At 44.2% G+C, this 26497-nt stretch overlaps 1 protein-coding gene across 1 annotated transcript; it reads right to left on the bottom strand.

The window, feature by feature from the left end:
* Nucleotides 1–2265: 2265 nt before the first annotated feature.
* On the bottom strand, nucleotides 2266–26263 carry PCP4L1 (Purkinje cell protein 4 like 1). The gene is made up of 3 exons (XM_007171701.2): nucleotides 26038–26263; nucleotides 3990–4044; nucleotides 2266–3384 (listed from the first exon to the last, which is right to left on the bottom strand). Exons 1-3 carry the CDS (start codon nucleotides 26044–26046, stop codon nucleotides 3242–3244), a joined length of 207 nt encoding a protein of 68 aa, XP_007171763.1. The 5' UTR covers nucleotides 26047–26263; the 3' UTR covers nucleotides 2266–3241.
* Nucleotides 26264–26497: the final 234 nt, after the last annotated feature.

The following is a 26497-nucleotide window of genomic DNA, read 5'->3' as shown; positions in this document are numbered from 1 at the left end:
TGGACTCAGGGCCACCACCCAAACAACCAGAACAGTAGGCACCAGTGATGTCCATCTTACCAAACCACCTGACCCACAAACCCTCAGTTTTCAGAGGCACAGACAGCAGAGGATTGAAACTGGAAGACAGCAGCTCACTGGAGAGTGATTCCAGTGAGAACTGGTTCTCAGGGATGAGTACAGCAGGGACAAAGAAGCTGCCAGGAGTCACTCCCACTGAAAACAACTCCAGAAATAAGGGAAACACAGCAAGGGTAGACAGAGAGAGGCAGAGGTGGACAGGAAGGGAAGCTCCTAAAAAGGGCATTAGGACAGGGGTTAAGTGTAAGAGCAAAAGATGGAAGAGATCAAAGTGGAAAAAGATGGCTCTATATTGGGGCAAGTTCAAGGAGAGGTCAAGAGCCCTACCCAGCAAAGACACCAAGTCCCTGAAAGTAGGTTGTCCAGGGAAGCAGGATCCTTGTCCTTTTAGCTGCCTGAATTTCTCCCAAGACTTTCACCTCCAAGTTTGGGCTTTGGGAACATATTTCAAAGTATCCCCCGCTCAGATCTCCAGACCTCTTTCACTTTTGAGGAGACTCTACTCCCAGCTCTGCCACGCCTATACAGAGAAAAAGCACCAAAAGGGTTATCAGTGATATAGATGTGACAACTGCATTTGCTTTCTTCCTCGACTGTTTCTAATGCGTGTGTCTTCTGCTAAACCACTTATTATAAGAGTATTCACCGATCCCTCAAAGACGTGTGGTTTTTGCTCCACAGAACAAAGCACCCAGGAATAATTTCTCAGTGATCAGTACTCAAGGATCGTGTCTCTGGCAGAGAGACAGAATTCTAGGGCCCCAAGGAGGAGTTACAGATATGCCAGAGAGGAAAGGCTCGATTTGAGTGCCCTATGGTAGAAGTAAGCAGCCTGGGCAGAGAGAAACCAGCTTTCAGAACTTTTATTGAGAACTACCACTGGTCCAGCAAAAGATGCCTAAACCTTTCTTTCCAGTTCAAACTATCTTTCCCAAGGCAACAGACTATGTTTTTGCTACCATGCCCTTTCTTTAAAAAATGCATGAGGACAAGCATAGTACCCTGGAGCTAGTAGTAGTGAAGGGAAAAAAATCATTCTCCAGATCAGTGTGGCAAAAAACAAATCAGCAGGTATCCTCCAAGCAGCAGAGCCTATAGGAGAGGGCTGGTGACAGAGAACGCCACGATTGCCCTAGTACCAGCCAACTCTCAGAAGCTCATACCACCAGGAACAGGAAGTACCTGTTTTACTTTAGTGTGAATAGGGGCGGACCAAGGTGCAGTACAGTTAATCCCCATCTTGTGTCCGCGGAACCAGAAAACAGGGAATCCTCCTGTTTTACCAGGACATACTGGACACACATCTGGTGTGGCAATGAGGTTATCCTTTTATTTGCCCCTGAGTCCAGGACTAAAATCCACCATCATCACTATACTGCCCTCAGAACAGATTTCAAATGTAAAATTTCCTTCTCGTCTCTGGCAACAGGAGAAGAGGGCCTTCCCATGAATTACTGTTTAATCCTCCTGATAGTCTATAGCCATGGCTTGTCAGGCATGGATAAACTTTGTAATATAGGTTGCTTCCAGGGATATTGTTCCTTGCTTCCTGCTCAGAGCTGCTGCATGATTCCAACTTCTGTATTCTTAAATCAGTACTAAGAAGTGAGGAGAGTGGGGGAGAGAAAGCATTCCTTGTTCGACCTTCAAGCATTTGGCTTCTGGCTTCAATATACAGAAATCATTTCTCAGCAATGTAAGCCACCATTTGATTCATGGTTTAAAATCTTCAGCGTGACAGTGGTGCTCTCTATTGACCCAGAGTCATCTGCTTCTTCTAAGTTTGAGAAAACAGTGGGAGGGGAGGAGGAGGGATGTGGGAGGAAGACAAAGCAGGAGGGACAGCTAGTACAGGTCATTCGGGGAGAGGGAGGAAGGGAAGATCAGGTTTGTTTTCAGAGGCAGATCCACCAAGCATGTGCTCGCTGGAAGGGGAAAGGGAAGGAGATGGGCACCCTTGCAGGGGAGCACCGGGGGTGGAAATAGCAGCAGATAGAGACAATATGGGTGGTGAATCAAGGTGAGGACAAGGTCAGGGAAGGAAGGTAGGAGAGGGCTTCGGTCTGTGTTAATTCCCTGAGCCATCATGTAATCCGTGCAGTTGCTCTACCACCCTCCCTGAGGCCAGCTCAGGCTTATATTCATATTCCTCCCAAGAAAAAACAGAAGTAGAGTTCAAATGGCCCTATTTGAGGATTTTGTTTATTGTTTTCATAATTATTAAACATGCTAAAATCACATAGAGTGGCTGTTCCACTTCTGCTCTGACTCCACAGTGGGGCAGGTGGGAACTACCAGGGTCACTTGGTTTGTGTGGCCTCTGGGGGTGGCTAGGCAGGAGGGGTTAGAGGTAGGCAGGTTAACAAAGCCCCAAGAATCCTTCATATAGTACACCTTTACCAGCAGTAACTTGTGTCCTTAGAGCTCTCCTCCTCCTTCATTTTTCTTTTCTTCCCAAATCAACTGGCGATTTCCTTCCCAAATCTTCCCATTTCCCTGCCTGTGGCCCCTTGAACCTCTTCCACTTCTGCCCCTTATGGTTCTAGACTAGACGATGAAGGAAACTTTTCCTTGTCTCTACCAGTCCCAGTCTCCCTTCCTTGGAACTAATCTACTGAGCATGCACTAACATGGGAGCAGCTTGATTTAGGTCTGCCCAGGGGAAAGGGAGGCTCCAGTCCCCATGGTGGGTTAGCTCATAGGAGGGAAGTTGAGGTCCTGATGAGAAGGATGTGAAGGGAAAAAATGCTACCTGAAGTGCAAATGTTGTAACCAGTGGAACAGGGCATATGACCCACCCTCGGGCACCCTACTCTGAAGGCTTTTCCCTCCCTCCCACATTGTCAGGGGTCCCTCTCTCAACCTCAAATCCTCTTCCTCTTCAACCTCATAAGGCAGGCACAGGTACTGATCAAGGAGCTGTATCCCAAGGAGAAAACGTTCCACCCTTAAGCAAGTGGCTGCCTGTTGAATTCTTCATCTTCCCTGTGTTCCTTGTGCCTCTGCGGCTGCGATGGCTTGAGGGGCCAGAGAAAATAATGTATAAGGGTTGGACTTGCCTCAACGAGAAGCTTGAGGGACAAAGAGACAAAGATACATGGGAGTAAGAGCTGTGGAGAAGGGAAGGGAAGGGAGCAAGGTGAAGGGTAAGGCTGGTTATTCAGGAACTGGGATCCTTTTTCTTTTTCTGGAATCGCCGGAACTTGCCCTGAATAGCAAGGGCAGCCTTCTCTGTTTCTGGTGCCGTCAGATCAATATCAATCTCCTCCTCCTCCTCAGCCTTCTTGGTATTGCCAGCTCTCCCTGCAGATAGTTGAGAGATTCATTAATGAGTAAACCTGAATTGCCCCAGGCCCCAAATACAGTGGTTAAAGTCCACTTTCTGCTGGACTCTGTGACATCCCCCAATCTTTGCTAGGACCAGGAATGCCTGATAAATCTCCCAGAAGCTTGAGTCAGGGTACCTGGGCTGAGAATTAGCTATAGTAGGTACTCAGGAGCTTTGCAACTCTTGAACCAAGATGACAAATGTCTTCTATCACCACTTATTCCTAAATCCTACAGTTCAGAGTCCCAGAGCACACTCACTTTCCCCTGTTTTCCCTAAAGTTCTGATTGAGACAGAGGCTGGGATTATTTGATGAGTTTCTTCCTATCACTGTACCTGTTTCCAAGCATTCCAGAGCCAGTTTCTAAAGTCAAAGAGTAAATTCTAGTAGGTTTACTTCTTAGGAAAAAGTGGAAGGAAGTTTATAGATATAGTAGTCCTAACCTAGTGCTTTGTTTCACTTATCACATTCTTATTCCTGTTACATCTGACTTTAGGAGCTTCCAGGCTTCCAGCCCTACTTGTCTTCATGTCCCTATATTTACCTGCTCTACAAACTGCTTAGCCCACCCCCACTCACCCTTTTCCTCTGGGCCAGCTGCCTGGTTGGTTGCCGGGGATGTTTTGGTGTTAAGCTGGAAAAGAAAAATCAGAATATTAGCTATTCACAGAAGTATTAAGGTGCCATCCCCGTAGACTCACCATCATCATTTTCAAGCCCTCCTACTACCAGGTACATCCCTTAGTCTTTTGAAGAAGTGGGTCTCGAGATCAGAGAGAGGGAGAAAAGTCATCAAAATTTATTCAACAAGTATTGATTGGTGCTAGGGAAACTGTAGAGGACAAAACAGAAAAAACCCTGCCCTCATGGAGTTTACATTCTAGGATATAGATAGACAAATGAATAAACAAAATTATTGGGCTTCCCTGGTGGTGCAGTGGTTGAGAGTCTGTCTGCCGATGCAGGGGACACGGGTTCGAGTCCTGGTCTGGGAAGATCCCACATGCCGCGGAGCAACTGGGCCCGTGAGCCACAACTACTGAGCCTGCGCGTCTGGAGCCTGTGCTCCGCAACAAGAGAGGCCGCAACAGTGAGAGGCCCGCGCACCGCGATGAAGAGTGGCCCCCACTTGCCGCAACTAGAGAAAGCCCTCACACAGAAACGAAGACCCAACACAGCCAAAAATAAATAAATAAATAAAAATTTAAAAACAAACAAACAAAAAACAACTCACATTATTTTAAAAAAATAAATAAAAAAATAAACAAAATTATTATTATGTTAAGTGGTGATAAGTGCTATAGAGAAAAGACAGGGAAGGGAGGTAGTGACTGCCAGGTGGGAATGGAGAAATACAGTTTTATACAGAGTGGTCAGGAAAAGCCTCTCTGAAAGGTGGCATCTGAGCCAAGAGCTGAAGGAGATAGGGAGTAAGGGCTGTAGATGGTCGGCAAGAGCTTTCAAGGGCCCTGGGGTGGAAGTGTGACTAGCGTGTTTGAGGAATAGCATGAGTCCAACGTAGCTGGAGTGGAGAGGAGGAGGAGGGAGGAACCACAGATGAAGATGAGATCAGAGATAACTGGGAGTGGGGGCAGACTCTGTCAGACCTTGGGAGTCTTCTTAAGCCTTGGGAGTCTTTTTAAGGAATTTGACTTTTATCATAAGGGTGATGAGAAGCCATTAGAAACCTTCAATTTGCACATAAGGGGCATTAGGGAGGAAGATGAAAAATCTGTTAGGCGATTATTGCAGAAAACTAGACAGGAGATAATGGTTGCTTGGATCAAAAAGGTGTCAGTGGAGGTGGTGAGAAGTGGTTTGATTCTAGGTATACAATTGTCCCTCAGATTCCGCAGGAGATTTGTTCCAGGACTCCCGAGGATACCAAAATCCACAGATGCTCAAGTACCTTACATAAAATGGCATTTATTTTTATATTGGCAAGTATTTGCATATAACCTATGCACATCCTCCCACATACTTTAAAAGCTAGATTACTTATAATACCTAATACAATGTAAAGGCTATGTAAATAGTTGTCAATACAATGTAAATGCTATGCAAATAGTTCTGGCTTGCAGCAAATTCAAGTTTTGCTTTTTGAAACTTTCTGGAATTTAAAAAAATGTGTATTTTCAATCTTTGGTTGGTTGAATCCACAGATGCAGAACCCTCAGATACAGAGGGTCAACTGTATTTTCAAGCTACGACTATTGGTTAAGTGGCATAGTGAGACAACTCAAGAATAGCTCCAAAGTTTTTGGGCTGAGGAAATGAAAAAAAATGAAATTGCCATTTCCTGAAATGAAGAAGACAGCAGGAGGAGCAGGTATTAGGGAAAGGATCAGAAGCTTGTTTTTGGACAAGTTTGAGATTGCCTACCTAATTATCCAGGAGGAGTTTTTTTTTGTTTTGTTTTGTTTTACATCTTTATGGGAGTATAATTGCTTTACAATGTTGTGTTAGCTTCTGCTGTATAACAAGGTGAATCAGCTATATGTATACATATATCCCCATATCCCCTCCCTCTTGAGCCTCCCGCCCAACCTCCCTATCCCACCCCTCTAGGTTGGTGCAAAGCACTGAGCTGATCTCTCTGTGCTATGCTGCTGCTTCCCACTAGCTATTTTACATTTGGTAGTGTGTATATATGTCAGTGCTACTCTCTCACTTTGTCCCAGCTTCCCCCCCCCGCCCCCCTCCCCCGGGTCCTCAAGTCCATTGTCTACCAGGAGGAGATGTTTTTATAAGCTGTTGGATATTCAAGATGAGTTAGAGAGATGCCTCTTGCCTAGAGATATAAATTAGACAGTTATTAAGATGTGGTTGGCATTTATGCCATGAGACTGGGTGAGATCACCAAGGGTGTGAGTTCAGATAAAGAGGAGAAAAGGGTCAAATCCTGGGGCATTCCGGTGATTAGAGGTTGTAGAAATGTGGAAAAATCAATAAGAAAAGTTGAGAAGAGCTTGCGCTGTTGGTGGGAATGTAAATTGATACAGCCACTATGGAGAACAGTATGGAGGTTCCTTAAAAAACTAAAAATAGGGGCTTCCCTGGTGGTGCAGTGGTTGAGAATCCGCCTGCCAATGCAGGGGACATGGGTTCGAGCCCTGGTCTGGGAGGATCCCACATGCTGCGGAGCAACTGGGCCCGTGAGCCACAATTACTGAGCCTGCGTGTCTGGAGCCTGTGCTCCGCAACAAGAGAGGCCGCGATAGTGAGAGGCCCGCGCACCGCAATGAAGAGTGGCCCCCGCTTGCCACAACTAGAGAAAGCCCTCGCACAGAAACGAAGACCCAACACAGCCAAAAATAAATAAATAAATAAATAAATCTATTAAAAAAAAAAAAAAACTAAAAATAGAACTACCATACGACCCAGCAATCCCACTACTGGGCATATACCCTGAGAAAACCATAATTCAAAAAGAGTCATGTACCAAAATGTTCATTGCAGCTCTATTTACAATAGCCAGGACATGGAAGCAACCTAAGTGTCCATCAAGAGATGAATGGATAAAGAAGATGTGGCACATATATACAATGGAATATTACTCAGCCATAAAAAGAAACGAAATTGAGTTATTTGTAGTGAGGTGGATGGACCTAGAGTCTGTCATACAGACTGAAATAAGTCAGAAAGACAAAAACAAATACAGTATGCTAACACATATATATGGAATCTAAGGAAAAAAAAAAAAAAGGCCATGAAGAACCTAGTGGCAAGACGGGAATAAAGACATGGACCTACCAGAGAATGGACTTGAGGATATGGGGAGGGGGAGGGGTGAGATGTGACAGGGTGAGAGAGTGGCATGGACATATATACACTACCAAATGTAAAACAGATAGCTAGTGGGAAGCAGCCACATAACACAGGGAGATCAGCTCGGTGCTTTGTGACCACCTAGAGGGGTGGGATAGGGAGGGTGGGAGGGAGGGAGATGCAAGAGGGAAGAGATATGGGAACATATGTATATGTATAACTGATTCACTTTGTTATAAAGCAGAAACTAACACACCATTGTAAAGCAATTATACTTCAATAAAGATGTTTAAAAAAAAAGAAAAAAGAAAAAGAAAAGTTGAGAAGAAGCCAGGAGAAAAGTCAAGAGATTATAGTACTTTAGAAGCCATATGAAGAAACTATTTCAAGGAGACGAGAGTGATTAATTGTGTCAAATTCTGCAGGTAAGGGACTTCCCTCGTGGTCCAGTGGTTAAGAATCTGGCTTGTAATGCAGGGGACGCTGGTTTGATCCCTGGTTAGGGAACTAAGATCCCACATGCCATGGGGCAACTAAGCCCGCTCACCACAACTGCTGAGCCCGCGTGCCATAACTACTGAAGCCCGCACGCCTAGAGCCCATGCTCCGCAACAAGAGAAGCCACCACAATGAGAAGCCCGAGCACTGCAACAAAGAGTAGCCCCTGATCGCCGCAACTAGAGAAAGCCCGCGCACAGCAACGAAGACCCAACGCAGCCAAAAATTTTTAAAAAACAAAGTAAAACCAGTCAAGATATTGTCCCTATCTTCCAGGCTGAGTGAGGAGAAAAGACAAGTACCCAAATAATACTTCCTGAGCATTTATTATGTGCCAAACCCTATCCCATTTAATCCTCTGAAATCTCTGAGATGTCATCCTATTTTATAGTTGAGGAAACAGGCTTAGAGATGTTAAAGATCTTGCCCAAGTTCAAGCCACACTACTAGAAAACAGTGGAACTGGCTCTGGGACCCAGGCAGACCAACTCCACACTCTTAGCCACTGTGCTATGTCCACAAGATCGAATACCGTCACATGCTGACACAAATATGCTAATATATTAACAGTTACTGAATCTAGCTGGAAAAGATATGGATGTGCATTGAACAACTCTTTCAACTCTGATAAATTTTTCTAACAGAAAGTTAGGGGGAAATAAGAAGAAAATAATAATTGAAAGTAAAATAAAAATTATTCAAATAAAAAACGCTGGGACTTCCCTGGTGGCACAGTGGTTAAGAATCCACCTGCCAAGGCAGGGGACATGGGCTTGAGCCCTGGTCCGGGAAGATCTCACATGCCGCAGAGCAACTAAGCCCCTGCACCACAACTACTGAGCCTGTGCTCTAGAGTCCGCGAGCCACAACTACTGAGCCCATGTGCCACAACTGTTGAAGCCCGCGCACCTACAGCCCATGCTCCGCAATGAGAGAAGTCACTGCAATGAGAAGCCCGCGCACCGCAACGAAGGGTAGCCCCTGCTCGCCGCAACAAGAGAAAGCCCATGTGCAGCAACGAAAGACCCAACGCAGCCAAAAATAAACAAATAAATAAATAAAGATAAAAAACGCTGATGCAGTGCTATGTTTGATAGGGAAGTGACTTTTAAAATAAATTACAAATTTAAAAATTGTTAGGTAGATGGACAATCCCATCTTTTTGGATGTTAAAATTTGGGCCAAAGACGGCTTTACTGATCATGTGTGATTTTCAAAGGATATATTGGTCACATTTATACCGCCTTTTCAAGTCTTGTGATTTATTTGTGTATTCCTAGCATCTTGCAAAGTACTGGAGAGAGCAGACAGTTATAAAATAACTATTTAATTTTTTTTATTATTTTTAAAAATTTTATTGTAGTATAGTTGATTTACAATGTTCTGTTAATTTCTGCTCTAATGTTTTTTTGTTTTGTTTTGTTTTTTATAAGTTTATTTTTTGGCGTGTTGGGTCTTCGTTGCTGTGCGCGGGCTTTCTCTAGTTGCGGTGAGCGGGGGCTACTCTTCGTTGCGGTGCATGGGCTTCTCATTGTCGTGGCTTCTCTTGTTGCGGAGCATGGGCTCTAGGCGCACAGGCTTCGGTAGTTGTGGCACGTGGGCTCAGTAGTTGTGGCTTGCAGGCTCTAGAGTGCAAGCTCAGTAGTTGTGGCGCACGGGCTTAGTTGCTCCGTGGCATGTGGGATCTTCCTGGGCCAGGGCTCGAACCTGTGTCCCTTGCATTGGCAGGCAGATTCTTAATCAGTGCGCCACCAGAGAAGCCCTGCTCTAATGTTTTTAAAAGTTGATATGGTCCAGGGACTTCCCTGGTGGCACAGTGGTTAGGAATACGCCCGCCAATACAGGGGACATGGGTTCTATCCCTGGTCCGGGAAGATCCCACATGCCACGGAGCAACTAAGCCCATGCGCCACAACTACTCAGCCTATGCTCTAGAGTCTGCGAGCCACAACTACTGAAGCCCACATGCCCTAGAGCCCGTGCTCCACAACAAGGGAAGCCACCACAATGAGAAGCCTGCACACCACAATGAAGAGTAGCCCCTGCTCACCACAACTAGAGAAAGCCCACGCGCAGCAACAAAGACTCAGCGCAGCCAAAAACAATTAAATTTAAAAAGAAAAGTTGATATGGTCCAATTTTTGTAAAATATATTGATTGCTTATCTATGTATATGTACATTTTTATTTAAAAATCGGAAGGAACATGCACAAGGGTGTTCCCCAAACCCTACGGAATTCCTGCTAGTCCCCCTTTCACCAAAAAAAAAAAAAAAAGTTTCCATGAGAGGAAGGGTTGTTCCTGAGACTCTTGGGAGACTGGCCACTCATTACTCTTTCTTTTCCCATGATCTTCCTGTAGTCAGTATATATATATATATATATATATATATATATATATATATATATTTTTTTTTTTTTGGCACATGATCAATGTAATGACCCAGTAGTTAGCTAGGTGACACTTTCCACACTGGCACGCTGTCATCACAAGAGGTCTGTCCACACTGCAAAAGCATGAGATAGATGGGGTGTTTAGTAATAGAATAACAGTCAATAGTCCAGACAAGAGGGTCTCAGGTCAAGAGGCAAGTTCTACAGTCCCATGATCTCTGACTTCAAATCCTACTTTCTTTATTGCCAGCAAATCCCTGAATCTGATCCTTGCTTTAACCATTATCCCTCTCTCTCTCTCTAAGCCTGGTCCCTTAATCCACCAATTCTTTTCTTTCATCCCTCCCCTTTGGAGGAAAATCTGGACCCCAGTTCTAAGCATCTCCCCTGGAGTAGCTGTCCCTTCCTCTACCTTCCTTCTCATATCAGCTAACCTTGAGAATCCTCGAAGCAGGAATATTTGTCAGGACTGAACCTCACACGCCACCCCATTCCCTCCGCCCTGCCAGCTGTCACCTTCTTGAGTCTCTCCTGAGATTACTGACCCTGGAATGGAGCCATGGCTCAGCTGCTGTCTAGCCACCCAGGGGTTCTCAGCTCCATTTGGCTTAAATTTAGGAGAGGTCACTAGGGAGACTAGAAAAGGGTTCTGTAAAGGAGAAGAAAACCCCTATTACTCACAATGCCCCTTGAAATCTCTCTCACACCTTCTGCTAAAAAGTAATACGCTGGGGCTTCAACCTGCCCCTCCTCCCTGTACCCTCTCCAGCCAGTTCTCAAATAGCTACTCTGAACACTATGGATTTCTGGATTTAGTGGTTAGTGATTTGCTGAGGTGGGAGGTGGGGGCAGTTAGGTCACAGGTTGTTAGCTCCCACCCTCTACGTCATACTCAGCCCTTTACTGGTCCCTGGTCTCTGCCCCAACCCGCCTGTGTATCTTCCAGAAACTCAGCAATTTTAGATGAATCAAGGTCCTCTGGTGCATCCATCTGACAGCCATCAGATTAACCATATTTCTAAACCTAGGAGGCACGGAGGTCCACTCTGGATGAACCAGAAACCACATGTGCTGTAAGAGTGTCTCTTACAAAAACTCACAACTCCAGAGGATCAGTGCTCACCCACAAGAGCTGTGACAGGTGAGCGTTTCTCAGCCGCTCTCTCTCAGCCTCTCATTCTAGCCAGGTATGGATTACTGGAAACTCTCAGGTGCTCTTCTACTTCTTTCAATACTGAGCTCTTCTGACCAGAAATAACAACAGGGAAATGGTTTAGCAAATCCTTCCTTTTCCTTATGGGACCCATCTAGGGCAACTGGAAGAAATCAAGGACTTTAGAATGCCACCCCACCTCATCTTATTAATAATCATATATATTGATATAATACTTACTTTGTGCCAGTCACTTTTCTAAGTACTTTAACACGTTGAATTCTTACAACAGCCCTATTAGATAGGTATTGTTACTAGTCTCACTTTACAGATAAGAAAACTAAGGGCCAGAAGAGGTTAATTAACTTGCCTAAGGTCATACAGCTAAGAAGTAGCAAAGCCAGGATTTGGACCAAGGTGGTCTGACTCCAGAGTCCACCCTCTTGAACATTATGCTATGCTGTATCCCAGTCTCCAGCCAAAGGCGTAAGCATGTGTATGCATGTGGTACATACATACCACATGAGACGGATGTCCAGTGTGAAACTGATTTAAATAGACAAGTTCTCCCACACAGCAGAGCAATCCCTAGGTAAGAAGGAAAGTCCTAGAGATCATGATTTCCTCCCATTCCCACAGTTAGGCAGCTGTATTCAAGGACCAGTCTCTCAAACCATAGTCCCCAACACTTTCTTGATATACACTCTAGAGGGTCCTGTCCTCCCAATATGGGGAAAGCTTACTTGTAATTTGAGAACCTGATCCCAGACCTTGCCTACTGACTCAGATTCCTGCTCTGCTAGTTGAGCTAGCCATGCTGATTCTGGCTCTCATCTTGATGTTTGTCCAGTGGGCCTCCTGACACATACCGGGCTGACCCCTGGGGGTTAGCCATAGCCTGTGTGTGTGTTCTTCACTCCCAGGGCCAGATGCTAGCCTTTCAGATTCTGAGAATTCCATGTGAAGGATCATCCTATTGGTTTCCATTTCAAATGACTCTCTTGCTTACATTTAAGCCTGTTATTCCAAGTTTCTAGTGAGTTGAAGCTTGGTTCAGTTCAGCCTCACTGCCTACACAGGACTAAATGTTTCTTACTTCTCAACATGTAATTAGCAACTATGAGGCCCATCAACTCTTGCCTTTCCCTAGAGGGCCCTAGTTTCTTTCCCTGCCTACCTTCCTGTATTCCTTTTCTCCTCACCTCTGGGCCTGATGTGCTCCAATGTTCCATTCCATCATCTTGGCAGTAGCTGCCAATTCCCCATGAGTATACTTTTGTTTCCTCTGCAGTTCAAAGTTGTGGACTCTCCCTTCCAGTGTGGAAGGAGGAAAAGGAGAGCTCTGCTGGCTTAGGGGTCTTTTGTCTTCAGACTTTGAGAGACTGCAGAGAGGGAAATGACACAGCAATATCCTCCCTTTCCTGACCCCATACCTCCTTCCAGGGCATTTATCAGCATTCAGATGATGTCTCGTCCTTCCATTTGAGCTTTAGATCCCATTCCCCTTTTCTCCTCCTCAGGAATCTTCACAATCAATTCTCTTGACTTGTTTATAAATAAAACCTCTTCCTTTTTTTAAAACCAAAAAAAAAACAAAAAAATTCTTCCTCAATCTGAATTCCTTCTTCAACCACAACTAGAATGAAAAGAAGTGGGTCTAGGACCACGCCTTGAGGAACCCCAGTATTAAAAGTTTAGAGTGAACAGATGGAGAAATATACCATGTTCTTGGACTGGAAGAATCAATATTGTGAAAATGACTATACTACCCAAAGCAATCTACAGATTCAACACAATCCCTATCAAACTACCAATGGCATTCTTCACAGAATTAGAACAAAAAATTTTACAATTCGTATGGAAACACAAAAACCCCCGAAATAGTCAAAGCAATCTTGAGAAAGAAAAACGGAGCTGGAGGAATCAGGCTCCCCAGCTTCAAACTATACTACAAAGCTACGGTAATCAAGACAGTATGGTACTGGCACAAAAACAGAAATATAGATCAATGGTACAGGATAGAAAGCCGAGAGATAGACCCACGTGCATATGGTCACCTAATTTATGACAAAAGAGGCAAGAACATACAATGGAGAAAAGACAGCCTTTTCAATAAGTGGTGCTGGGAAAACTAGACAGCTACATGTAAAAGAATGATATTAGAACACTCCCTAACACCATACACAAAAATAAACTCCAAATGGATTAAAGACCTAAATGTAAGATCAGACACTATAAAACTCTTAGAGGAAAACATAGGAAAAACACTCTTTGACGTAAACCACAGCAAGATCTTTTTTGACCCACCTCCTAGAGTAATGAAAATAAAAACAGAAATAAACAAATGGGTTCTAATTAAACTTAAAATCTTTTGCACAGCAAAGGAAACCATAAATAAGACAAAAAGACAACCCTCAGAATGGGAGAAAATATTTGCAAATGAAACAACGGACAAAGGATTAATCTCCAAAATATACAAACAGCTCGTGGAGCTCAATATCAAAAAAACAAACAATCCGGGGCTTCCCTGGTGGCGCAGTGGTTGAGAATCTGCCTGCCAATGCAGGGGACACGGGTTCGAGCCCTGGTCTGGGAAGATCCCACATGCCGCGGAGCAACTGGGCCCGTGAGCCACAACTACTGAGCCTGCGTGTCTGGAGCCTGTGCTCGACAACAAGAGAGGCCGCGATAGTGAGAGGCCCGCGCACCACGATGAAGAGTGGCCCCCGCTTGCCACAACTAGAGAAAGCCCTCGCACAGAAACGAAGACCCAACACAGCCATAAATAAAATAAATAAATAAAATTTTAAAAAAAACAAAAAAAACACAAACAATCCAATTAACAAATGGGTGGAAGACCTAAATAGACATTTCACCAAAGTAGACATACAGATGGCCAAGAGGCACATGAAAAGATGCTCAACCTCACTAATTACTAGAGAAATGGAAATCAAAACTACAATGAGGTATATCACTTCACACCTGTCAGAATGGCCATTATCAAAAAATCTACAAACAGTAAATGCTGGAAAGGGTGTGGTGAAAAGGGAACCCTCCTGCACTATTGGTGGGAATATACATTGATACAATCACTATGGAGAACAGTATGGAGGTTCCTTAAAAACTAAAAATAGAACTACCATACGACCCAGCAATCTCACTACTGGGCATGTACCCTGAGAAAACCATAATTCAAAAAGAGACATGTACCACAATGTTCATTGCAGCATTATTTACAATAGCCAGAACATGGAAGCAACCTAAATGTCCATTGACAGATGAATGGATAAAGATGTGGCACATATATAAAATGGAATATTACTCAGCCATAAAAAGAAATGAAATTGAGTTATTTGTAGTGAGGTGGATGAACCTAGAGTCTGTCATACAGACTGAAGTAAGTCAGAAAGACAAAAACAAATACCGTATGTTAACGCATATATTATGGAATCTAAAAAAAAAAAATGGTACTGATGAACCTAGTGGCAGGGCAGGAATAAAGACGTAGACATAGGGAATGGACTTGAGGACATGGGGGGAGGTGGAGGGGGAAGCTGGGGCGAAGTGAGAGTAGCATCAATGTGTATACACTACCAAATGTAAAATAGATAGCTAGTGGGAAGCAGCAGCATAGCACAGGGAGATCAGCTCAGTGCTTTGCACCAACCTAGAGGGGTGGGATAGGGAGGGTGGGAGGGAGGCTCAAGAAGGAGGGGATATGGGGATATATGTATGCATATGGCTGATTCACTTTGTTGTACAACAGAAACTAACACAGTATTGTGAAGCAATTATAGTCCAATAAAGATCTATAAAAATAAATAAATAAATAAAATGTTAAGGTGGTCCTTTCAAAATAGTGCTGGAACAATTGGATAGCCATGTGCAAAAAACCTCAATCTATATCTTGCACCCAATACAAAAATTAACTTGAAATGGATATAAAACCTAAAACTATAAAACTTCTAGAAGAAAATACAGGGGAAAAATATCTTTGCAACCTTGGGGTAGGCAAAGATTTCTTTGATACACCAAAAGCACAATCCATAAAAGAAAACAATTATAAATTGGACTTCATCAAAATTAAAAACTGCTCTTTGAAAGACACTCCTAAGAGAATGAAGAGACAAACTACAGACTGGAAGAAAATATTTGCAAATCACAAATCTGATAAAGGACTTGTATCCAGTATATATAAAGAACTTCCAAATCTCAATAGTATGAATACAATTTGTAAAAAGGAGCAAAATATTTGGACACTTCACCAAAGAAGATAGATGGATGGCAAATAAGCACATGAACATATATATATCATTAGTCATTTGGGAAATTTGAATTAAAACCACAAATAGATATCATTATACACCTATTAGAATGTTTTTTGTGTTGTTGTTTTGGGGGGGTTGTGTGTGTGTGCACGCGCGCATGCACGCATGCATGCACACACGTGTTTTTGTTGGTTTTTTTTTAATGACTATACGATGTGCTGGCAAAGATACAGAGTATCTGGAACTCTCAGACATTGCTGGTGGGAATGTAAGATGGAACAGCTAGTGTGGAAGTTTCTTAAGTGTACATTTTTCATACAACCCAGCAATCCTACTCCTAGGTATTTACTCAAGTGAAATTAAAACGTACGTTTACACGTAAACTTGTAAGTGAATGTTTATAACGGCTTTACCTGTAATCACCAAAAACTGGAAACAGCCAAATGTCCCTCAACTGAGGAATGGGTAAACAAATCGTAATACATCCATAAAATGTAATACTACTCAACAATTAAAGAAGGAATGAACTACTGATACATACAACAGCATGGATGAACTTCAAAGGCATTATGCTAAGCAAAGAAGCCAGACCCGAAAGGTTACACGTATACTGTATGATTCCAATTATATGACATTTCTTGTAAAGGCAAAACTATAGGTACAGCAGACAGATCAGTGGCTGCTAAGGGCTGAGGTCATGGGAGGGGTGACTATAAAGGAAAATGGGGGAATTTGGGGATGATGGAACTGCTGTATATCTTGATTGTGGTGGCAGTTACATGATGTATATGTTTGTCAAAATTCACAGAACTATATCCAGATAAAAGTACATTTTACTGCATGTAAGTTATACCTTATTAACTTATTAAGTTATACAAGTAACATAAGTTATTAAATAATAAGTTATTTTTTTAAGGGGAAAAAAGGTTGAGAGGTCAAGAAGCTAGCAAAGACTGAGAAGGAGCAGTTAGAAAGGTAGAGTAGACAGGTGACTGGGGAAGGGGTGGGAGCCAGGGTCCCTCACGTCTCTCTTCTTTTCATAGCTGGACTTCTCAGAACACTTACTGTCTCCATTTCCTCACCTCCCACACACTCTCCAACCCACTTCAACCTAGCTTCTACTCCTACTCCACTGAAATGCCTCTTTAGAAAACCAATGTGCTCTATGATAAGAAATCAAATGCAAAAGTTTCAGCTCCACTTGGCTTGACCTCTTGAAGCATTCAATACTGTTAATCATTTCACCTTTCTTGACACATATTCTTTCCTTGGCTCCTGGGACATCACAGTTTTTCCTGGTTTTTCTCCTATCTTTCTGGACACTTCTGTCAACATTTAAGTATTGAGGGCTCTCGAGGTTTAGGGCTAGGCTCCCTTCTGTTCTCTTTTCCTAGATGATCTTATCTGCACCTATGACTTCAGTTATCATTTATACAGCACCATCCAATAGAACAGTGGTCAGCAATCTATTGCTCACTGCCAAATCTGGTCTACGGCCTGTTTTCCTAAATTAAGTTTTACTGGAACACAGCCATGCCCATTGTTTGCATATTGTCTGTGGCTGCTTTTGCACCACAATAGCACAGTTGAGTAATTGCAACAGAGGCCACAGGGCCCACAAAGCCAAAAATACTTGCTACCCGGCCCATTACAGAAAAAGTTTGCAGACCCCTGCAAAAGAACTTTTTGCAATGATGGAAATGTTTTATATCTGTGCTGTCCAATATATGGCATCCCCTAGGCACATGGGGCTATTGAGCATTTTGAAATGTGGCTAGTGCAACTGAGGAATAAAATTTATAAATTTATTTAATAAGTTAATAATTTATTAATAACTAATAAGCTAAATAGCTACATGTGGTTAGTGGCTACCATATTGAACAGCACAGAATGCCATTGACGGCTCAAATGTACAGCTTTCCCTTGGTATCCAAGAGGGATTGGTTTTAGGATCCCCAGGGATACCAAAATCCACAGATGCTCAAGTGCCTTACATAAAATGGCACAGTGCAGTCTGCCCTCCAGTACCCATGGGTTCTGCATCCTCAGATTCAGAAATTCGATCCGCTGTTGGTGGAACCCATGGATGCAGAGGGCAGACTGCATACCTCTATCCCAGAAATCTCCTCTGAGGTTTAAAACATCTCCACTTGGATGTTCTATGGAAACTCCAAACTCTTTGTGTCTCAAACTAAATTCATAACCCTACCTACCCAACCTAGTCCTCTGCAAGTATTCCCCATTTCATCCAGTTGTACAAGCCACAAACCTAGAAATTGTTCTTGACACCTTTCTTTCCTTCACATTGCATATCCAATTCAATATTAAGTCCTATTAAGTTTATCTCCCAAATATCTCTTAATCCATTCACTTCCACCATCCTAACACAGTTGTTTCTTATGTGGACCACAGTAATAGCCCAAGAGGTTACTGATGCTATTAGGATAAAGAAGAAAATTCTTTTTTTTTAGAAGAAAATTCTTAACACAGTCTAAAAGGCCTTACATTATGCAGCCTCTGATTACCTCGGTAACCTCATCTCTGTTCCTTCTCACCTCAGGATCTTGGCACATGGTTCCCTTACCCCTGCTCCCCTTTTACCTAGTTAATTCCTATTTATCCTTCAGAGCTCTCCTTAGGGGTTCCTTCTTCCAGGAAGCCCTTCTTAGCTCCCCAGACTAGGCTAAGACCCTCATAAGTTTTCACAGCACCTGGTACTTCTCCTTAGTAGGACTTGTTACTAATGTAATTAAATAATAATTTATTGATTAGATATTTAATGTCTGTCTCCTCCATTTCTGTGTGAGTTCCTATGAGGAACTCGCTATGAGGGTAGGGGCAGTGTCTATCTTACTCACTCCTGTAGTCCCAGGGTCTAGCATGATATACACTCAGTATATGTTGAACAAATGAAGGGAGCTCCTACTCTGCTTTATTTGCCACCTCACCACGATTTCTGAAGTCTAATTTGTTTTCAGATAGCTGAGGGCCTCATTCTGTAGCTGGTTCAGAGATTGTGAAGCCAGGTCATTGCTTTTCCTCACATCAGTAGATGTGCCTGAAAAACAGCTGAGGATGAAGGGGAAGATCTTCTCTAGGAGTGTATTTCATGTTACCTATATTATAGTTACTGTGTATTTGTCTTACCTCCCCTTCCCCAACTTCACCACCCCACCAGAGTCCATTTCCTTGAAAGCACGGTCCATTTATTTGTGCATCACTTGTAGTAACTACAAGCTATGTCTTGCACATAGTAGGTGTTCAGTAGATATTTGTTTACGTGAATTAAAATTTTCTCAAGCCTCAAATTCCTGGTGGAAGCAATATGTCGTATTAGGTAGAGTGAGACAGATCCGAGTTCATATCCTGGATCTGCATTGACTATCCCAGCTCTCCCATTACTAGCTGTGTGACATTGGGTAAATCAGTTAGCCTTGCTGTGCTCAGACATCTCATCTGCAGAAGAGAAAACATATTTATCCTAAAAGGTGAAAAGACTTAGAAAAAATGTATGCAAAATACCTAGCATATATCAAAATAAATAGTTATTATTTTGAAGTAATGTAACTCTGGATTGAATATAAGAATAGGTCAAGTTACTGGGTTGTTGCCTGGCTCAAGGTCTGGAATCAAAGAGTAGAGCTGCCACAGAGTATATCTTCACTAAGTGAGACTGAAGGAGGAAGGGAATACCTGGGATGGCTCTAAGGGCCCTTGAGGCTTATTCTGCTACCAAAGGAGTTTCATAACTGTTCTCTTTCTACCCTAAACCAACCCTGGAAATCACAATCTCCCTGTATTCTCAATGTCTGCCCCCAAAAATGCTGACAGTAGCTCTAAACCTTTGGTAAAGGGCCCAACAATAGTCTGCTTGGGCAGAAATTGTATTCTGTATAGCAGCTGCCCACGTCTGTAACCCTGGAGCCTCCTGGAACTACTCCCAGGTCAGAGGTGTACCAGAGGGGACCTCCAATACAGCACCTCCATTAGTGTTCATGTTTCATTGCAAAGAACCCTTAGACACAAACACACCCTATTTTTTTTTTTTTTTTTTTTTTTGGTAGGCCACAGGGAGAAGATGATTAGTGCTCAGGAGCAAATAGACCATATCTCCTCAATCAATCCTTTGTATCAGAAAGATGACTCTGTAAATCCATTCCTTGCCTCAGAAGGATAGTTTGTCAGTATTGGCAAAGCACCTGAAAATAGTCAAAGTGGTAGCGACTTAGGTGCTTTTTCCCTATAGCTGTCACTATTGGGGAATAGGTACCCTATAACTCTAGGTCCTACTCGCCCTGCCCCCTTCTTAGGCTGCATTTCTTCCTTTCTTTGTCTCTTTCATCTTTAATGGTGTTGCCACAGCAACCATTGTCACGCGAAGAGGCAAGATAGCGTCACCCCCTCTGTTCCAAGCAGCAATTTAGAACTAACCATGGGAAAGGTAAACTACCCAGATTTCCCCATACTCCTCATCCCACTGGGGTCTTTAAAGAGGTATCACAGGTTGTTAGCAGCAGCAACAGACAGGAACAAAGGAGCACCTCACTGTATCTGGATCACATATACTGTGCTTTTGCATGATATAGCTTGGATGCTGGGCAAATGAAAACACATCATATACACATTATAGTACTGTTAGAATCACTTAGCTCAGATGAATAGGCACAAGGACTCAGAATACTGTCTTATAGTCCAGGGCAGGGAAATCTAAAAAGGGCCTGAATCCTAAAAATCCTAAATATGAGCCCCAAAGACCCCTTTCTTGCCTTAGTATTGAAATAAATCCTAGGCCTTGTAAGCTCCCTGCTTGCTTTAGAGATGCAGAAAGTGAAGGGAGAAAGGCGTTCGTGCATTTGCTTTCAAGTAGTGACAAAGAGGCTTCAGCCCCCCAGGGACCCTTTTATCCCTGCTGACATGTTCTCCCCCAATGATAAATGAAGTTCACTGCTAAATATCCTTAGAGAGGCCTTTGGGATCCCCTGGTGCCCCTGAAAGACCCTGGACTGCTGTTTTTGGAGCACTGTTGGAACTGTTTCCATTCTTTCAGTGCAGCAACCAGCTGCAGTCCTCAAACAGCTTCAGAAAGACTTGCTCAAGGTCACCCTCAAGATAATAATAGAAAAAGAACTAGGAATCCTTACTCCAGGTTCTACAGACACACATTCTTTTCCTAATGTTTCCTAATGCATGGACTATAACCCAGATACCTTAGAGACAGGAATAGAACCTAAGCAGTCCGAGCTCCCAAGCCCCCTGGTCTGTCCTTCCCCCCTCAGCCATCCCCACCCCTGTTTCCTGAAATAGCAGTACCCCTCACTGGAGTCAGGCAGAATTCTTTGGCTATGCCAGCTCATGGTATGCGGTGAGTCAACAGCCCCCGCCCGTTTCCCCCCAGCATGGGCTGCCACAATTTAATGAGTAGTTATTTGTGGTGCTCTGCACACAGCTTGGAACTGTGCCTTCACCTCATACTGAGGGTAGGGGGTGGGGGAGAGAGAGTAGTGCCAAAGCATCATTTATTACTGTAATCTTCAGTGTGCATCCCACCCATGGCGTTGTTGTCCCAAAATAAACGTATTAATCGCACCACAGCCTACACATCAAACACTCAGCTGGAGGGCTTTGTGTGGGAGGGAGGCAGCACCAAGGACAACAGAACGGTGAATGGCACCTCTTTTCCCTGGATGGGGGGTTGGGAAACCTAGGTGGCCTGCCTTCTGGCGTCAGCCTGGAATTAAACAATAATCAGGCTTCAGGGAGGAGAATGTGATAAGGTCTAGGCACCTGCAGGGATGCAGATTTCTTAGAAAAGGTGGTTTGGGATCTGCTTCTGACTTGGCTTACTCTTACAGGTAAAATAATTCTGGGGCAAGTCAAGCCACTTTGAGAAGTAGGTCTGGAGTACGGATTTAGAAAATCATGCACTTAGTATTCATCACTTACTTTGCCAGCCTAATGCGTTCTTCTTTCCCTCTTCTAGATTTCTCCTCCCAAAGCCTTTGTACTCTCTTTGGAAGTCAAGTGGCCAAATGAAGGAGGAGTAAATGTTCAGTGCCTGTCTGATTATCAGGTACAGCAATTTTACTTAGATACCTGTTTTCTACGCTGGATCCTCCAAGTCAAATACTTTAGAGTTAAGAGAATTGCTCATTCCTTTCTCTTCTGAAAGAAAACCTCTCCTTCTGGTCCTTGATGCTTTACAGTTATGGAAATCAGTGATGGACACCAGAAACTAAGAATGCATGAAAAGAGGACCTCCAGACTTCCCCCTTCCTACACTCCTATTAACCTACCTACTCCACTTCAGCACATTCATTGCACCCACTTTTAAGGTGACTAGTCGTCTTGCATAGGAAGAATAGTGCTTACTGTGTCTAGTATTCTACCAAAATTTACCCCTTTGATACATATCATCCTATGTTGGTCTCTCCTCTCTCTCTATCCTCTTGCTCAGGATTTATTAAATCACAGTGCTTAGATCTCTTATAGAAAGTATTTGTAATATATTCCTTCAAAGTTGCATGTAAATTAAATCATTCTATCACTGGAGTCACATGTTAAAAGAGTCTTAGGGAAAGTTCTTTGGGGATAAGAAGGCAGCAGTTCTATGCCCCAGTGTTGGTTCTAATACTGTGTAAACTTAGATAAGGTTTGGGCCTCAGTTTCCTCATCTGTAAAATGAGAAGATTGGACCAGACGATCTTTAGGGTTCCTTGAAAACATCTGAAATTATATCGCTAAAATGTTTTGATATATTATTTGAGATTTTCTTGGTAAAAAAAAAATACCTGTATTTCTTCTAGATAGAAGGATTTTTGCAAAACTAAGCTTATTTTTTCCATGATAACATAGACTCATGAAAGACAATTTGGAACTATAGAAAAACAGAAAGAAAACAGGGGGAAGCACTCATAGAACCACTACCTTGAAAAGACAAGGTAGTGACTTGTCTTGATTGACCTGATCCTACTTCCTCCTCTGCCTTTGCAGCCCTATCTCCATCACTGTCATCACTTAAGACTCTCCATGGACAGACATGAAAGACACATCAGGTTTGCATATTCGGACTCCAGCCACAATACTTACAGTGCCTGACCCTATAGAGACTTGACATTCTAAGGTGTTACTGATCACAGCTGCAGCTTAGGAAGAAGACTCATCTATATTCCCAGGTCACAGGATGACAAAGTCATCCACTTTTATCAGCCAGAGTCTCCTGCTCATGCAGCTAAAGCCAACAACCTGAACTGGTGACTAAGAAAGGGATAAGCAAGTTCTAGAACCAAATTCTGGTTTCTCTTACTTCAGAAGACAGATATTTCTAGAGGTGGAAGTCTTTCCAATATCAAGCTCTTCTGTTTTATATGTCCAATATAATCATCATCATAATAAAATACCAATGAGAGAGAAAGAGAGAAACTTGGATTTCCTACAAGTCCCTACCAGGTTCCCTAACAAATGGTTCACAGAAGACATAACAGAATGATGTCACCCTGACCAAACTTCCATTGTGGAGAAGGTTGTAGATTCAGGCAGATATGCACAGGAAGGAGAATGTGATCCCCAAAGTGTGATATCCCATTCCTATTACCTAAAAGGACAGCAAGCAGAATAATAAAGGAGGGAGTACTGGTTCTAGTGAGGTTTCTAACTGATCTGTCCCTTGCTCCATCCCCTGCCAGCCTGGGGACAGACACTATGGGGCAGACACCATGGAACTAGTTACCAGTCATCCATAACCCCCATTTCAGCAGAATGACTGCTGGACCAAGGGATGCCTCCAGCTGGGCTTTTTACAGTTGAGAAGTGCAACAGGATCACAGAAGAACTTGCAAGTGTGCTTTAAGCCACCAGCTACACCATATGACAAGGGATTATAGGAAAGAGCCCTCAGGGACTGAATGCATCTCCCATCCCCATTCTTCACCGAAACTAGCAAAAAGTTATTAAACTATGAGAGATAGACTGTGATTCACAGCAATCAAGTCCTGCCTGCAGCTGTGAATGCAGACAAGCTGGAGATGAGCCCCTGCAGCTCCTCTGCACACGAACACACACACTCACAGGGAAATGCTCTGCTGCAGTACTGAGTGACAGCAAAGAGCCAGGAAGGGAAAGTATAAGCAGAGACCCTCCCTAGCAGTGTCACCAGGACCCTACACTTTTCCTCTAGGTCTGGAGACCCCCTCCCCAATTTTTGTTCTTCATTTGAAATGGGAATCTCTTAAAGAGATCCCAAATTCTCTCATTTCATGCAGTTTCACTGAAGCAAGAAAATAAGCAGGTGGGGGAGGTGAAGCTTACATAAGATTCAGAGTGCACAGGGCTTTCCTGGGCTAGGGCTCCAGCCTGAAAGAGAAGACCCCTGGGGCTGGGCTGAGAGAAGTAAAAAAGTTTGGAGTCTCCCTAGAGCTTCAGAGCTCCGGGCAACACTTCCACTTTTCTTCATAGCTTTTACAAGAGGAAGAAAACAGGCTGGATCTTGGCCTCTAGGGAAGCAGAGGCCCTTTGGGGATCTGGTTCAGAGACAGCTGATCTCTGTGTAAGCCCAGGTGGCTGCTTCTGGATTTTATAAATACTCATCCCTGAAGCCAGGCTCAGCTCTGTATTAGGAGGCAGCTTCTACGGCTAAATTGCTAGTTAGGACCAGTTCACTCTGACAGCCTGGGAGGCCAGGCAGCCCTGCAGACGCTGTCAGTTACTTCCCATCCAAGGATCCCACTCTCATCATTCTACTGAGTTCCTGATTGAGGCTAGTCAAGTACAGCTGCTAAGTCAAGACTTGACTTTCCCCTCAAACACCAAATTATTTTTCTTGACACTGCTTTGTGATAGCTTTGTCACTCCACCAAATATCACCCTAAATCTCAGCCCCTGTAGTGTATCCTACAGAGGGGCTGTGCACTTCCCCTAAAAAGCACAGGCTAACCACACATCTTCATGTTGGCATAGATTTCAGATCACAAACCTCCAGGGGATGGCTTGAATTGCAAATTTCAGATTTAGAAACACTAGGGGGGCGTTGAACTCTAGACCTCAGTGAAAAGAGGGCAAAGAAAACCTCTCTTCTCATATTAGGGCTGAAAGAAGCAAAAGGAAAGAAGATTGAATCTTTTTTTCCTTTTCTTTCTTTCTGAAAGGCTGCTGTGGTCACAGTCACAACTATCTGAGGGACAGGAAACCACTTTAGTTCATCTGCAGCCCCCAGAGTAGCTGAATTTTCCAGGATAAACTTAGTGGACATGGCAACCAAATCATAGTAGTTGGCACTAATTGGCTCCCTGGACGAGAGCTTTTGTTAGGAGCCAGCAGAGCTCCTACTAAAGATGAAGATCTAAACTGAGACCTCGGCTACAGGGTCCTACCCCTTCACTAACCTTGTATCCTTGAGACTTCTCATGCTAGTTTTCTGAAAAACTCTAAAAAAAATTTTAAAAGAGAGAGGGAGATAATAACAATAGCTAACATACATTGAGTGCCTACTCTCTGCCAGGTACTGTTCTCAGTACTTGGCATATATTATCTCATTTAATCATTAGAACAACCAGTATTACCCCCATTTTGCAGATAAAACACTGAAGCAGAGGAAGGTTTAGTAAACTTGCCTAAGGACACATAGCTAGTAAGCAGTAGAGCTGGGATCTGGCATATAGCTGAGATGTTGGATTTAACACAAGATCCTGGGTACTAGGAAAGGGGTTGCAGAGAGCAAGCCTGTGATGTCACTGTCCATACTGACTTCACTTAGAAAGGAAGATCCTTGTCTCTGGATGCCTACAAATGCAGTCAAACGATGGGAGAGGTCTTTCCCAGTCTCTGCTTTGACCCCCATGGATGGACAGTGTTCTTTGAATAGAGGAAATCACAGTTAATGGAGTGGGTCTGGCTCGGATGACCACGGATCCTGTGGAGACTCAGGGTGTAAGAAGCGCTGCAGAAGGAGGTCTACTCTTGAAGGGGACATCTCCCCAGGAGCCAGACAGGCCCCCACTACAAGGCTTCTGAATATCAGAATGGTCCCTCCAACGGTTGGTTCTTGATTGAATGAGTGGAGGGTAGGATGCCACCTTCCTAAAAGGGACGAAGTGGCCACCCCAGGGGGCGAGGGCTGGAGTTCTCCATTGAATGCTACATAAGGAGTGTAAAAGCAATACAGCCCTAGGAGAGGGAAGACAGAAGCTAATGTTTTTCTCAGAAGTCAGGGGAGTGAAGGGAAGCCCGAGTAACCTCGTAGCAGTAAGACCTATGCAGAGGGCAGTATCCTGAGGATAAAACTTACGACCTGAGACCTCAGCCCTCCCATTCTACAGTCGATTCCAGTCCTCCAAAATCTCCACCGACAGTCAGGGAACATAAACCCTCCCTCTTCCAATCGCTCCCCAGCACTCCAAGGTGGGAGCTTTCCCAGAGAGGCCGTGGGCGTCCCGGGAGGATTCTCAGCGGCTCTGGGCTGCAGCACCCTCCCTTGCAGCCCTGGGACCCCGAGCCGCGGCCTCCCCGCGCCGCAGCCCTAGTCCGCAGCGGCGGGGCCGGGCAGCGCCTCTCACCTCGCTCATCGCGGCGGCCAGACGGGGCGTGCGGGGCGCGACACGTGCAGGGGAGACAAGGGGCACTCGGGCTGCACGGGCGACGGCCGCGAGTTGCCGGGCTCTGAGGCAGGGGCCCCGCTGACGAGGCGAGGAGAGTTAGTGCGGAGAGCCGCTGCTCCAGTGCCCGCACCCCAGTTCAGGGCGCTCAGCTCCCTGCTAGGAGTCCCCTTCCGACCCTGTCCTGTCAGAGCCGCTCCGCGAGCCTCCGTCGGCCCCACCTTTTATAGTCAGCTCCTTACCAGCCTCCAGCCCGACCAATAGGAGCTCTTCCTGCCGCAGAGTGACAGCCCCTGGCATCCAATGGTGGCAGGCTCAGAGGTCGGCTGCATTTCCAAACTAGGGTAAGACAGAGAGCGGGAAGGAGGGGGAGACCGTCGGGGGATGAGAAGATGGAAAATGAAGCAGGGGGAGCAAAGAA

This window comes from Balaenoptera acutorostrata, chromosome 1 (genome assembly GCF_949987535.1).
Source record: "Balaenoptera acutorostrata chromosome 1, mBalAcu1.1, whole genome shotgun sequence".
Taxonomy (NCBI): Eukaryota; Metazoa; Chordata; class Mammalia; order Artiodactyla; family Balaenopteridae; genus Balaenoptera; species Balaenoptera acutorostrata.
This window is presented reverse-complemented; position numbering and strand designations above follow the sequence as displayed.

What these genes read in the sequence shown, in the direction of transcription:
- PCP4L1 (XM_007171701.2), bottom strand. An exon ending in AGCTGGCCCAGAGGAAAAGG is followed by an intron (nt 3,385 to 3,989) that starts GTGAGTGGGGGT and finishes AACTATCTGCAG; the next exon opens with GGAGAGCTGGCAATACCAAG.